The sequence below is a fragment of the Ceratosolen solmsi genome, unplaced genomic scaffold, assembly GCF_000503995.2.
Source record: "Ceratosolen solmsi marchali unplaced genomic scaffold, CerSol_1.0 scaffold14, whole genome shotgun sequence".
Taxonomy (NCBI): domain Eukaryota; kingdom Metazoa; phylum Arthropoda; class Insecta; order Hymenoptera; family Agaonidae; genus Ceratosolen; species Ceratosolen solmsi.
The window spans coordinates 1,910,931-1,926,656 of NW_011948420.1; the positions used below are offsets into that span (position 1 = coordinate 1,910,931).

General features: G+C 20.7%; 2 protein-coding genes across 2 annotated transcripts; both read right to left on the reverse strand.

The window, feature by feature from the left end:
• Window positions 1-447: 447 nt before the first annotated feature.
• Window positions 448-4,558, reverse strand: LOC105360935 (actin, clone 205-like). The gene is made up of 2 exons (XM_011497963.1): window positions 4,465-4,558; window positions 448-1,659 (listed from the first exon to the last, which is right to left on the reverse strand). The coding sequence occupies exon 2, from the start codon at window positions 1,632-1,634 to the stop codon at window positions 504-506; it is 1,131 nt and encodes a 376-aa protein (XP_011496265.1). The 5' UTR covers window positions 1,635-1,659; window positions 4,465-4,558; the 3' UTR covers window positions 448-503.
• Window positions 4,559-10,340: 5,782 nt separating this feature from the next.
• Window positions 10,341-14,415, reverse strand: Uqcc1 (Ubiquinol-cytochrome c reductase complex assembly factor 1). The gene is made up of 5 exons (XM_011498238.1): window positions 14,380-14,415; window positions 14,075-14,147; window positions 12,453-12,619; window positions 10,526-10,720; window positions 10,341-10,453 (listed from the first exon to the last, which is right to left on the reverse strand). The coding sequence occupies exons 1-5, from the start codon at window positions 14,413-14,415 to the stop codon at window positions 10,379-10,381; spliced, it is 546 nt and encodes a 181-aa protein (XP_011496540.1). The 3' UTR covers window positions 10,341-10,378.
• Window positions 14,416-15,726: the final 1,311 nt, after the last annotated feature.

A 15,726-nucleotide genomic window follows, 5' to 3' on the forward strand; every position in this document is an offset into this window, starting at 1 on the left:
AATGAATTCTAATTATCTAATTATTATATGAATTTATTTAATTATTGTTGTATTGTGAAATTTGATAAATTATAAACATATTTATCATCAAATATTAATTTTTAATAATAAATACATATTAAGAGGGTATTGAAAAAAGCTTTTTCTAAATATTTTTCTACTACTAATTTACCATCTAATATGGTTTTATAATTTATATGAAATATTTAAGAGTAATAAAATAAGACAGTAAGTTAGATTTTTTTAAATCAAAGAATAACATTTATGATATTTATGCTTTTCGCTATCACATAAAATTATATTTATTTTTTAAATATAAGATTATATACAAAAGATGAAATTATTAATGTTTACAAAAGATTAAAAATATTGCCAAGGGATCAAATTTATTTATATTTTTGATAAAATATTATCTAATAATTTATTCACGGTACTCAAAAATTGTAAAGTACTAAAAAATTGAACATCCATATTTGAAATGTAAATACAAAGACTTAATTAGTTTAGAAGCACTTGCGATGGACGATTCCTGGACCAGATTCGTCATATTCTTGTTTAGATATCCACATTTGTTGGAAAGTTGATAACGAGGCAAGAATTGATCCACCAATCCATACTGAGTATTTTCTTTCAGGGGGGGCAATAATTTTAATCTTAATCGTTGATGGAGCCAAGGCAGTAATTTCTTTTTGCATACGATCAGCAATACCTGGGTACATTGTAGTACCACCAGATAAAACATTGTTAGCATAAAGATCCTTACGGATGTCAACATCGCACTTCATGATGGAGTTATAAACTGTTTCATGAATACCACAAGATTCCATACCCAAAAATGAAGGTTGAAATAGAGCTTCAGGGCAACGGAATCTTTCATTTCCAATTGTAATAACTTGCCCGTCGGGTAATTCGTAGCTCTTTTCGAGGGAAGTACTAGCAGCTGCGGTTGCCATTTCTTGTTCAAAGTCTAAAGCTACATAACAGAGTTTTTCTTTAATATCTCGAACGATTTCTCTTTCAGCTGTAGTGGTGAAAGAATAACCTCTTTCGGTTAATATTTTCATAAGATAGTCGGTTAAATCACGTCCAGCCAAATCCAGACGAAGAATGGCATGAGGTAAAGCATACCCTTCATAAATAGGTACAGTATGGGAAACACCATCTCCAGAATCTAGTACGATACCAGTAGTACGACCAGACGCATACAATGAAAGTACAGCTTGAATAGCAACATACATAGCCGGACTGTTAAATGTTTCGAACATTATTTGTGTCATTTTTTCACGATTAGCTTTAGGATTCAGTGGAGCTTCAGTAAGAAGAACTGGGTGTTCTTCAGGAGCAACACGTAATTCGTTGTAGAAAGTATGATGCCAAATTTTTTCCATATCATCCCAGTTAGTAATTATACCGTGCTCGATTGGATATTTCAGAGTAAGAATACCTCTCTTACTTTGTGCTTCATCTCCAACATAACTGTCTTTCTGGCCCATACCGACCATTACTCCCTGATGACGGGGTCGACCAACAATGGAGGGAAATACTGCTCTAGGAGCATCATCACCCGCAAATCCGGCTTTGCACATTCCGGATCCATTGTCTACGACAAGGGCTGCTACTTCGTCGTCACACATTATTGTACTGCTACTCTTTTTCTATCTGAAACAAATAAAAATAATAATGATAATAGTAACAACTACAATATGATAACAGCAATCGTTATTGTATTAATAGCACAAAATAGAAGTAAAAGATTAAAAATATCATAAGAACCTTCAATTCATATAATCAATACTATGTAAGTTCGAAATAAGTGATCATAAATTTATAAAAACCTAAATTTGATCAAATTTAATAATAATTTATTAATAAATTATTATATGTTGCTTTACATTATAAAATTTATTTATTTAAAATATTTTATGAAATTGAATATGTATACTAAAATTTATTTTATATTTTATCTTATATTCAGCGATATCGTTTTAATATTTAAATGATTTAATTTAATGTTATTTGATCTGTTTCATGTAATATTTAAAAAAACACGATATTTTACATTTATATATTTTGTACATAATGCAATATTATAGATATTACATTAGTAACAGTTGTAATAATATGCATAATACATAATAATCATAAATTTAAAAATATAAATAATACGCTCAACGTTATAATATAAGACGTATTATAATATAAGATTATTTAACATGATCACATATTTTATTTGATGGTATGATTATATTATTTAAGAATTAGAAAAAATATATAATGAAATAATTTTATTCTATATATCAAATATATTTTAAATTTGAATCATTAAGAATAATTTCACCTTGATTAAACACCTAAAATATTTAAAATAAATTATGCCAAAATTAATTCTCATTGCTTCTTATTATTTATAATTCATTCAACGTAAAAAATATTTAAATTAATAATCTAATTATTTAGAAAGTCTAAAATATCTAGAAAATAATAATATATTTTGAAAACATTTTATCCATTATATTATATTAATATAAGTTATATTATTACCAATATAATACTACGATTCTTTCGGGAATACAATTTTAATGGTATCTATACAAATAAATTACTATTTCTGTAGTAGAACATCAATTTTTAAAGATGAAATGTTAATTTAATATTTTAATATTTTAATATTTAATATATTAATTTAGTTTGATAAAGTTTAGAGTAGATAAATAAACATTTTTCAATTAGATATTTCTGTTTGATTTAATTTAATTAGATTTTTAATGGCTATATTTTATATATATATTTTTTTTAGTATTAAAATTTGTATATAATTCTTAATAATAATTTATTATTATTATACTAAAGTATTTAAAAGATTATATTCACGTCAATCTTTTATTATAAAATATTCGAAATATGAATAATGTTTCAAATGTTCTTAATATATAAACAAATATTAGAATATGATTAAATTAGTCTCTAATACAGAAGGTGTATTGTTAAAAAAACTTATTTTGAATAACTAATCCACTTTGTATAGTATATAAAATAGGATGATTCTCGCGCTGTATGAGAATTTAAATACCTATTTTAAGATACATCTTGTTAATTTTAGATGAACGATGGCCACACCCTACATGTTCAAGCACCAATTATGAACTACAATCCATAGCCAGCGTTCTTTAAATAAATCTAAATTCCTTACCAAAATTATTCCTTTAGTTTATAAAAACAGTGCATTCTATAATTTTTAAAATCTATAAATTTCTTATCTCCATATTTATATAACGGATTTTAAATTATTACATTTTAATCATTTAAATACCATGTTTCTTACAAATAACACCTTTATATTCTTGGCAAATTATATTTATATCTTATTTTTAGAATTCATAATTATGTTTCTGTTAACCATTATTTTTTATTATATTTTGAAATATATATATAATCTATATCTTATCCATATAATTCGTATGTGATTGAAATAATTAAATAATACAAAAAATAATACTAATTAATATTAGATGAGACTAATAATAAAACAATATTTTATTTTTAAAAAAGTATAATAACAAAATATTTTTGATTTTAGCAAACATTATAAACATGGAATTTATTACAACAAAAAATTATTTGAGAAAGAAATTGAATTATTTTTAAACGACAAAGGTGATTTCATCATTAAAAACTTAAAATAGAAACATGGTTCATAAATTTTCTAAGTATGTAAGAACTTTATGTATCTTAAAAGAAAAAAATACAATTTAATTAAGTAATTAAAATTATCTATGAATAAATTTTGTTTCTTTTTTTTTATTTATTAATGATCGAATATATGTATAATTGTATATGCATAAAAATTAATTATTATATCATTATAATAATGTATTAAAAGTTATAAAAATTATTAATATAATTAATATCTATAATAAATTATATTCGGGCATAATATATTTATTTTATTAAAAAAACACAGTTTCATAAATTTGTAATTTATATATTAAATAATAATAATATATATCTTTTAAAAATTTTATTCGTTTCACAATATTAAAAATATTCATTGTATTTTATTTTAGTAGAATAATATATAAATGTTTAAATAATTTTATATTTAATCAGTGAATATATAATTTCATAAAATATTGTGTATAATTTTATTATTGAATCATTTCTTATTACAATAATCTATTAATATATTTTCGACAATAATATTGTATGATAATAATGACGTATTATGATTATTATTCTGAATATTGTTATGATCACTATCATCATCATTATCATCATCATCACTGTTGTTGTCGACATTGTCATCATTATTAATATCCATTAATTATAATGATAAAAATTTAAATATATTTTATTGATTTAAATTAACTTTTCAAATTAAACTCTTAAAGTTTTATTATAGAAAAAACAGTCTTAATTATTCAACAATAAATTATTAAATTAAATTGCAATCACAAATGTACATACCGTGCACGGGACAGAGTGTAGTGGCGTCTGTGCTAAGGGAGCTACGCGACGTCGAATTTATGCTCTCGTTCACACGCCCCCGCATATTTACATGACACTGGTCCATCCGGCACGAAAAAGGCTTGCCTCTCGGGTCGTCGCGACGCTCACCAAATTGAACAGAGCTCGATCCTAACATGTACAACAAATCTGTTACACGATAAGCCATCCAAACGTTGTTTTTATTTACGTATTTTTCAAAAGTAACCAATATTAGATTTTATATACATTATAATTAAAACTAAAAAAGGAAATTAGAATTTATTTATTAGAATAATTCAATCAAATAAATATAATTATTGTATTAAAGTTTCAAAATTTCCTTAATAAAACAAAATTTTTTAAATAATCAAATAATTTTATAATGAAAACAAAAAGAATCTATCTAAAATTTTAAAATTATTATTAATAGATATAATCAGTTGTTTAGATCATGTAGGCACAGTATACGCATTTTTGGTTCTGTAGGATTATTTATAAACTGTTTCTTATAAGGCACATATCAGCGATCATGTTTATTCTACATTATACTATAACTTACTTTCAAATTACTTATTTTTATATGAATATATTTTAACACTGTATGTTAATTTAATATTAAAAATATTAATAAAAATTAAAAATGTGTTCTAGTTTTAGAACAAATAGATATCATCAAGAACAAGTTTTTAAATATACTATTTATATATTTGTTACTCCAAATTAATAGTTTCAAAAATATTATTTTTTAATTTTTTAAAAGCATATAAACCTGATAAATAATATTTATATAAAGTAGAATATGTATATATATATATTTATTTATTTATTTATTTATTAGTATATATATTATTTTACATTATATATATATATAACGAAAATAAGTATATATTTTATTTTAAGAATATATAAATTAATTGTTTATGTAAGAAAATATAGATTATATACAATATTAAATATTTTGTATAAGTGTTCAATATATTTGTGAATATATTGACGAGTATTTAATTCGATATCCTTAATAGATAAAATATATAATATATTAGATAAAATTAACAATTATTCACCTTAAAAAGTTTTCAGTATCAAATTGTATATTCTTTTAAATTATAAATTAAAATATAATGGTAATATTTCAACTGGTTTTAATTTACTTATATTCGTGAAAGTAATATAGACGATAGCCACATATGAAATTAATTTTAGTTTTAAAATCTTAGATGTGTATAAAATGTGCAAAATAATATATATTTATATTCAAACATTTTTTATTATCGTTATTAATATACAAAACATAGTGAATATTATAATATATTTATTTATGCATTACTGCATGTAATGTTAATGTTTTTACTTAGCCTACTTAGTTCATTCATCATTATACAATGGTGTAAGTTATTTCATATACTTCATTATGATTATATTAATTTTTATATCAAAATACAAAATATTTCAAATAATAGCTATAAAATACACTGTTAATTTAATTAGAAATTTATCTACAAATGTATAAAGTGGTATAAATACTCCAAACAGATTTAAAATCTTTTTATCATAAATTGTTATTATTTATTTATTTTAAATTGGTATTAAATAATATAAATAACATATTATTTTTTAATAAAAATGAAAATAATTAAATGCTATTAAACTGCCTTATTTATATTCTCATATCACGCATACATCATTATATATTAAATTTGTATTTATATAGTCATTAAATAGTCATTCAAATACACATATTTGATAACAGATAACACATATCCATCTAATATATTATATATTTTTTCATATAATACATAAGACGCATTCATGCACTCAAGCACACGTTCATTTGATTCTAACATTAAATCTATTTATAAGATTAGCAAGCAAAAACTCAACTCTATTTAAGTTTCATCCCCTCTTAGTTTAACACAGCTGCAAATTTGAGGAAAATTTTTTAGAAGAAATTCCAAAGAAAATAATTTAATACTTTTATACTAATAATTCATAAATAAATATATATTATACAATAGTACTACGTCAATGAATTCTGGTTATATTTTTTTTTGTTTGCTTTGAATTTTTAACATTGTTTTTTTTTAACGTTTAAAATTGATAATGTCCAGATATATTTTAATTTGTCATCTTCGAAGGTAACTTTTAGTTAATTTTATCTATTACTTTTAAATTCTAATTATAGTATTATACTAATTATACTAATTATTTATACTTACTTAAATCTTATACTTGTATATATTATTACATATATAATGCTTATAAATTAATCATTATTTTTTTATATAATTGATTAATGCATAAAATGAAATTTTCTACATAAATATAATATTTTATAAATATAAATATCCTGTATATTTATAAATAAAGTCATCTGTTAGTTCAGCTCTGTAAATTATTGTGATTCAGCGGTGAAAAGATAGTTGTTATAAGTGAAAAATATAATCAAATATTTAAGATGTGACATAAAAAACTTTTTATATCTCACGAAATAGATGTGATCGGATATACTTTAAAATTAATATTGAAATAAATCTGCAGAAACAATGTAAAATTAAATAAAGACAAAATTAATATAAATATCATGCGGCGTGTAATAAATTCGGATAAACAGCGCTATAACCATACAGTCATAATTTATTTTTGGAATCGCCTTTGTTGAAATTGTTAAAATATATTAAGAACTACATAGAAAAATTTTATTCTGATGTAAAAGTTGCAATACTGTAAGTCAAAATAATTTTGAAATTATTGACCTTACAATAATTATAGAAACTAGAAATAGTCAAAAGAATATTATATTCTTATTTGTATTAAGCTATAAAAGGACCAACGACTCTTATTCCAAAATTAATACATACTAAGTAATAATTATCTTTTTACTATACATATAATTAGATTAATAAATTACTTTGTATTAACTCATAAAATAATATTTTACAGTATTGTATTGAAAGAAATATTAATATATACCACGAAAACAAACTTGAAACATATAATTATATGGGAAACTATATAAAAATCTTCTTTCACTGATAAAATAATAATATGATAAGAGGAATCAGTTTAAATACGATAAGAAATAAAGAAGGGATGAAATTCATTATAGTTTTTTGCATTTAAGATTCGTGAAAAAGCAAATATATATATTATTTATGTAATAATATCATAGACTATATTTATATTTAATAAAAGTCAATAATACGCAATATTTCTTATAATTATATTTGATTTTTATTTGCATAGTTATGATTCTAATTTAGCATAAACAATATATTGATATCAGATTCACGGGATAGTGAATCCCATTATTATAAAAATGTTCTAAATAAAGGATAATTAAAATGGAAGAAATAGATACTAAACTCAAATGTATATTTATTAAATAGCATGAAGTTATTAAATAAATTATGCTAAAAATATTAATGTACAGCTTCCTGCATTTTCTGATGACTATCTAACAATATATGAAGTAGCTATATATGTAAGTAATAAAAAATAAATATCAAGTTTATGTATAATGTTACAAATTTCTATTAAAACCTATTATCAAAATACGCTGTTTCTATTCTCCCAACTTAATTTTATGCTGGGTTAAAGCTTAAAATGAATGTGTATTTTTATTATTGCTTCTAAAGTGAAGTTATTAACTTTTAAAAATTTTAAATTCACATATATTTTAAAAATGTAATATAATTGACAAGCCAGTAATTTTTTCTGAAATAAAATAGAGAAGAATTTTAATTGAGTATATATTATTATTAATAAGTCAGAGATTCTTAAAATTAAGTTTTAAAAAGATTAAATTATAATATTGAATGAAAATTAAATGAAAATATAATAACTACAACATTTTTTATATTTATTATATATTAAAATCGATTATTTCTTGTTTATAACATAGACAATAAATTTAAAAGTAAATATAAAATTTTCAACCCTCCCAATTGTTTCTTTAGCATACTTACTAATTTAAAAATAAAAATAATTAAATTTCAAGAAAAGTCGTTGAAAGTTATCAATATTTATATTTTGTTTTATTTTTGTATCCATATATGTATTTGCTAAACTATATTCTTAAGTATTCGTAATAGAATACGAATAATGCTATTAAAATGTAACTTTATATATATAATAAAAATTCTTTATATTTATTTATTTAAAAACTTCTGTTAGAATTTTTTAGAAATCTTTTTTCGAATTTCCGTTCTATTAAACATTTCTAGAATAAATATTGTATTTATTCTTATATTGTAAAGTCTAAAAAAATATTTCATTTTATATTTTATGGACGTAATAGTGTATCAAATTTAGTGCTATAATTTAATTATATCTTATTCAATTTATGAATAAGAAATTATAATTTTTTTATTAATAATCTATCAACTTATATACTTAAGGTTTTTCACTGATTTACTTATATTATGATTTTTTCTATCTTGTTAACATCATATTTGTAACTATGATACTATTTTTATTTTTACATTTTTTTAAAAATTATTACAATAAATATAGATTACATGTAAACATTTCTTCGTGAAATCGTTAATGTTAGTTTAAAATACAAAAAGTATAAAATAGATATAATTTCTCTTTTATTGATTTTTTTATACCTTTTAATTTAATATAGATTTTTATTTGTTTTCATCTAAATATATCTTATCATTTCTGACTGAAATAAATAATAAAATTGTTTAATACTTTCACATTCAATATCTGCAATTTCTATATCAAAATAAAAGTTGACCTTCATAAAATTGATGTATCATTTTCTGTCAACATTGTATATATGAAAAATTTCTAAAAGTTCGCAAACAATCATACCACCAAATTATACGTAGGATTAAAAGCATTAAAAATTATTATTATAGAATTAATTTTTAATAAAGGAAATCCTTTGGCAATGCTTACAATATTACTACAAATTAAGCGATTTTTTTCCAATTGTAACAAAAAATGAATTAATAGCATATTTTATTAATTAGAATTAATTAACATATATAAAATAATTTATAATTCACATACAAGTTATTTAAAAAAACTAATCTCCTGTCAAATATTAAAAATATTACAAGAAGCGAGCAATTAAGACAACACATATGCATCTCTTGGACCAAAGCAAAAATTGATTAATATCACAGAATTCAGTTTAACGAATTGGCTATTAAAAATACATGACTATAAGTAATGTATAGTAAGGATATAGTAAATACAGTAAAGAATGTATTGTGTTACTTATGCGAAAGCAAACAAGAATCGATTGTCTAAGTGGTTGAAAAGGTTATCAATTTTTTGTATACACTACTTTAATATTGGTGTATTGTGGAATATCAAAGGTGAAACTTTAAAAAAAAATAATTATATTATCTAAATTCATTAATAGAATTTTTGAGAACAAAAATTTCTAACAATTTATCATATTGAAAACAAAAGATAGTGAAGTTCAAGGAGACAATGTAAAGAAGTGTTTAATAAATAATTTATAAACATGATGTATGCAAACTATATAAACTTGATGAACCCATTAATTTAATAATTATATTTTGTTCTCAGTTTATAATGTATCACTCTTTTTATACTTATGAATATATTTATAGATTGTGTAAATTGCTCGTTAATATAAATCGGAATGCACAAATTATTTAGAGCAAATAAAAAATGAATTAATTGTTAGTATACTACACTCGAGTTAATCCGTGGAAAAAATAAACAGATCGTTAAAGATCGAATTAATTTTTCATCAGAGTACCACAGTACTTGAACGGTAATTCAATAAGATTAAAATCATGTCCGATATAATACAAATATACAGAAAATAGAAATGAACAAGAGTAAAATGTGAAGGAAGATGAAATAAATTATAAAAAGATATGAAAGTACTTTATTTAAAATCAGATTATTTATATATCCAGTTAATATTAGAAGGTGGAGACAAAATTTCTGTGATTGTAGTATGACTTAACGTATCAACCTAAAATAAAATAAAATTAATAAATATATAATAATTGTCGTCATATATAGAATAATAAAAAATCATAATTACCTGTTTTCTAATGTAATAAACAAGTTTTTCTAACTTTTCAGGATTATCCATATTACATTTAAAAAATCGTCGCCAAATATGACTAGCAAGAAATTTATCGTTAGATCCCACTGTTTCATCATATCCTATTATTGAAGCATTAAATTGTTCATATAATAATTTTATGTTTGACTTTATCAACGTTGAATTTGTTGCCTAAAATGACAAAAAGAAAAATTTTTTTTATAATTAATAAAATGTGTTTATCTATAAATATTTTTAAAATATAGAAAGACATAATATTATATTATGGACATTTATTGAAATATAATTTTTTATTTACAATATAAAATAAACTATGAGACCAAATTAATAAATAATCTGAAAGACGCATTATGAAAATTATGAAAATTAGTTCAATATATGTATTCTGTTGTAAGCAAATTTAATATAAAAATACTAAATACATATCTTGAATCAATCGATTAGATACATTTTTTCGTTTAAAAATGTCTTAAGAATATTTAAAAAAAAGTAAGTTATTTTCTTTAATAAAATTTATTACCGACACTAAATTAATTAAGGATATATTATTTAATGAATATATACATAATACACAAAATGAAATTTTCATAAAATTTTAAATAATTCTTTAAACAGGCATAATTGTAATAATTTATGAATCAACATTTAAAGTACTGAACATTTAAAATAACAAATTAAGTACATGTAATTGTATTATTTTATTATATTATACTGTGATATTATATTATAATTTATATTATATTTTATGAATATATCATTAATGTTACATGTAGACTAAATAACGCAGGAAAGTTGTATGTATTGCTTATAATGTTTATTCAGAAGAAATAAAATTGTTTGTATTGCAGTTATTACAAATTATTTAATAATATTAATTTGGCAATCAAATTAGTCTGGTTATTTCCCTTTTATTTGACTTTGTACTATATAAATAAATATATCACCGATACTATGCTAGTGTCGCCGATATAAAAAGTAATTAAATTATTTCACAGAAATATACAGATTGCAAAAAGATTTGCTTTATTGCTAAAATATGCATAAATTAATTATTGTTAAGTTATTTGTTAAGTATTATAAATTTACATATTTATATTTTCTCTATTAATAGAAATTATTAAAATATAAGATTTTTATATTTCATCACAGTTGTTCCCTATCAAGTAATAGTTGAATTTTTTTTAGAATATAACGAAATCGAAATCATTGTGATATTTTAATGTGATTTTTAATCCATAAAGTATTCTTATTTAAAAAATAATTTCAACGCCAGTACTACTATATAATATTATTAATATTACTATAAGGAGTAAGGTTACGCATATCAATAATAATTCATATCCATAAACTAAATCTTACTAAAATAGTTACTAGTAACATTATTTCACACATACTTGGGAATATGTTATGTACGTTCAAATATTAAACGAAGATAATATAACAATCGATTGGATTATCGCTCACAATATCCTCTTTTTAAGAAATAAATTATTTTATAATCAAATTTTGCACATGTACTTAATATACTCGCAACCAAACAATTTGCTAATTTTACAATCGTAAAATCCAAAATAATTTTTGATATTTCAGTATTATATGAAATCAGTCTTTCTATATAAATATTTAATTATTTTTATAATAAACTCAATTTAAAAAAAAACTAAGAAATTATTTAAATAATTCAATCATGTATACATACAACATACACATATGTATGGATCTTATTGATAATCTGTTTAATTTATAGATTTAACAATTAATCTGTTAAATTTCTTATATTTGTTTATAACTTTGTATATAAATTTACTTTTGTTTATAAGCATATTATTCTTTTAAATGTAAGTAATTATTTATTCGTAATTAACTCTTAAAAAAATAGAAAATAAGAAATTAAATAATATACCCCAAGTTTTTTTGCTCTAATATTGACATCGTTCCACATAGCTTCAACAATATAATTTCTGAGATTTAAACCGTTTTCTCCTTCTTGCATTACACGCAGCATTAGCATCCATACATGCAGTTCCGTAATAAGGAACCATGAAAAAAAGGTATCTTCCATTGTGAATTCTAAAAGTAATATTTTCATTTGAGATGTAAATGAATAAAATAATTTTAAAAAATTAATGATTTTTTTATCAATGAAATTTTTTATTAAAATTTAAAAAAGCACTTACAATATTATTATGTATTACATAAAAAAAAATTATATAAATATATAAATTTATAATTTATAATTATAGTAAATAATTAAGCCAACAGCATGCTAGAATCAAACAGAATTACCAAAGGATGACGCATAAACAAAATCACTGTTTCTAATTATATCAAAATATCATTTAAATCATACAAGTAATAGTCATTAATCATCTGTATATGTAAATCCCATTTTTATATGTATTTATTTATAATCATAAAATTCTATTTCATTTCTAAAGTCTTTGACTTTACAAACATTTTTTATATTAAATCATCTATATCAAAAATATGTGGGTAGATTAATCTATCTAGTTTCTTATTTATTTGTTATAAACATAAGGATCTAATATTCAAACATGAATATGAAATAACATGAAGTAAATATACTTTTTTCATAAAATCATATCGAATATTTTCTATTTCATCCTAAGAAATTTTTATTATATTTAATTCTTAGAAATAATAGGATACAGCTTAGTAATTTTTAATTTTCACATTGTATTTAAATACCAACGTTATTTCAATTAACTTTTTTATAAATTTGTTATAATTTATATTTTGATTAAAGATAAAAATTATTATTATTAAAATATTTATTACCATTTTATTCATGTTTCTTAGAATTCGTAAATTATTACTTATTGCTATTAATATTTCAATTACTTCTAGTTTTTGTATGCATATTTTATTTATAAATTTATTGCAAATTTAGTTAATCTTAAGTTATCTTATATACAGTAATATGTAGTATTTTATTAAATAATAACAATAACTAAAGTTCGTTTAAATTTTTTCTTTTTATATTAAATATAATAGCATTATTTATCGATTAATTAGGTATTTTATTCAGAAAAACACTTTTTGGTTTGTTGGCATTTAAATTGTGTTGCTAGTTTTATTATTTCATTTAAAAGGCAATGCAAGTTTAAGAGTATCTAAACAACAATTTTTATGTATATAAGTATGATAGTTGATGAATATAGATACATCTTTTTTTAAAAGATACTATTTCAAAAATTTCAATTTATATAAGAGTTAATCTAGTTTGAAAAATATGTAAATATGTAAATTTTTGAATTTTCACTAATGTAATATTTATAGTTTGCAGTTTATACATAGAATATTGTGAGGTAATAGATTTATATATCTTTACATTGAAATTTTTCAGCATTAATATTAGTTTGTGTAATTTATGAAATAAATTGATGAAATTTAAGTTAATGAATAAAACAAAATCTATTATGAAATCAATGAGTATATATACAGAATCAAAGATAGAAAACCAAAAAATTTATGAGTCGGTAAATGTAAATTTATGATACATACCTTTATAAAAATAGTTATAATCTAATTTATCGACTATATTTTCATAAAGTATAGCACCACGTAATGTGAGGTTCTGAAAAAAATTATATAAAAATCAAATTAATACAATGAATTATAATTCAAAAGAGCAATTTATACATAAATTGAAGTTAAACTTATATTCAGAATTATATATTTAATTATTTTGTAATAATATAGACTAAAATAGTATCTAAGTATCTATTTGAATATTTTGTTAATAATATGTAGTTTTTGATTATTATATTGATCCAAAAAAGTCAAATTCTCTCTGAAAGATTTATTACCTTAATAGATATGAAACTATAAATGTTCAAACTCATGTTCTAATATAATTAATAAGTTTGGAAAGTATAAATATTCAAAATTATTTATAAATAATATATGTCAATTTATTATTATTCCTTTAACACTCAATTTATGCATCTAAATTCAATAAAACTTGCTTATTCTGCATATAAAACTATAGTTTTCATATGTTTTAGACATTTTTATATCTGCTTTATTTTGTAGCGATAATAATTAATTAGTAGTTCTTAAATCTAAATCAAATAATCTGGGTTGACTTTCATCCTTTCAAGAAAGCAATATAATACACTAACTCAATAATCTGCTCATTATTATATGTACTACATTATTTTATTTTCTATAATTCTATTGTACATATATTTGTTTCATACATTTTTTTATTATCATAATTTGTATATTAACGTCTGGATTATCATTTTTCCATATATCACAATTGTCTCATTCATATATTCAATTTTAATAATATGATTTGTACTATGTTATTTTCCAGTCTTAAATAACTTTCAAATTTGTTAACTTTTTAATTTCAAATATTATTGCGAAACAGCTCTAAAATAATTAAAACATCGTAATTTATCTACGTTATATACATAATCTGATTTTTAATTCGGTAACTTATCTTTAATTAGAGTAAGTTGTCAATTAAGCTATCGACGTTATTTTGTCAAAAGAATTTTTTTTAATAACTAAGTAATATAATGATATTATATATTTATCAAAATTATCCAAATTGTTAATTAGAATAAAAAAATTTTTTCTCGATTTCTGTAATAAAACTACAGGCATAAAATAACTATAGTTATTAAAAAGGTTATAAAAGTTGCAAAGTTTATAATAAATTATATAGTTTAAATTTGTTATCATAAACTAAAAAAACTTTATTTTTTAAAAATGTATGTCTGCATCTAGCTATAATATTATGAAGTATAGAAAAGAACAATAAAGTAAAAAACAATTAAATAATTGTAAGAATATAAAAACTAATGTGAATTACAGTATATGTTCGAGAATAAGATGCTAAAAAGAATTTGTATTTAATTTTCAAGAGAAAAATATTTTACAAAACTTAGAAAATTTATTACAATAATAATGTGACATATATGAATTATTATAGCAATATCACTAAGTAGAAAAAAATACAAAATAATTTACCAAAATTTAATTAATACATATTAATTTAATATTTATTAATCTTTTGACATGTTCCATATACATGTTCAATTTTAATGTTTAACTTATATGTTGGTTTTTTAAATATATCAATTTCAAAATGTGTGCCGGGTCATAAATATATTTCTGTTCTTAGAATATAAATATTTTATAAT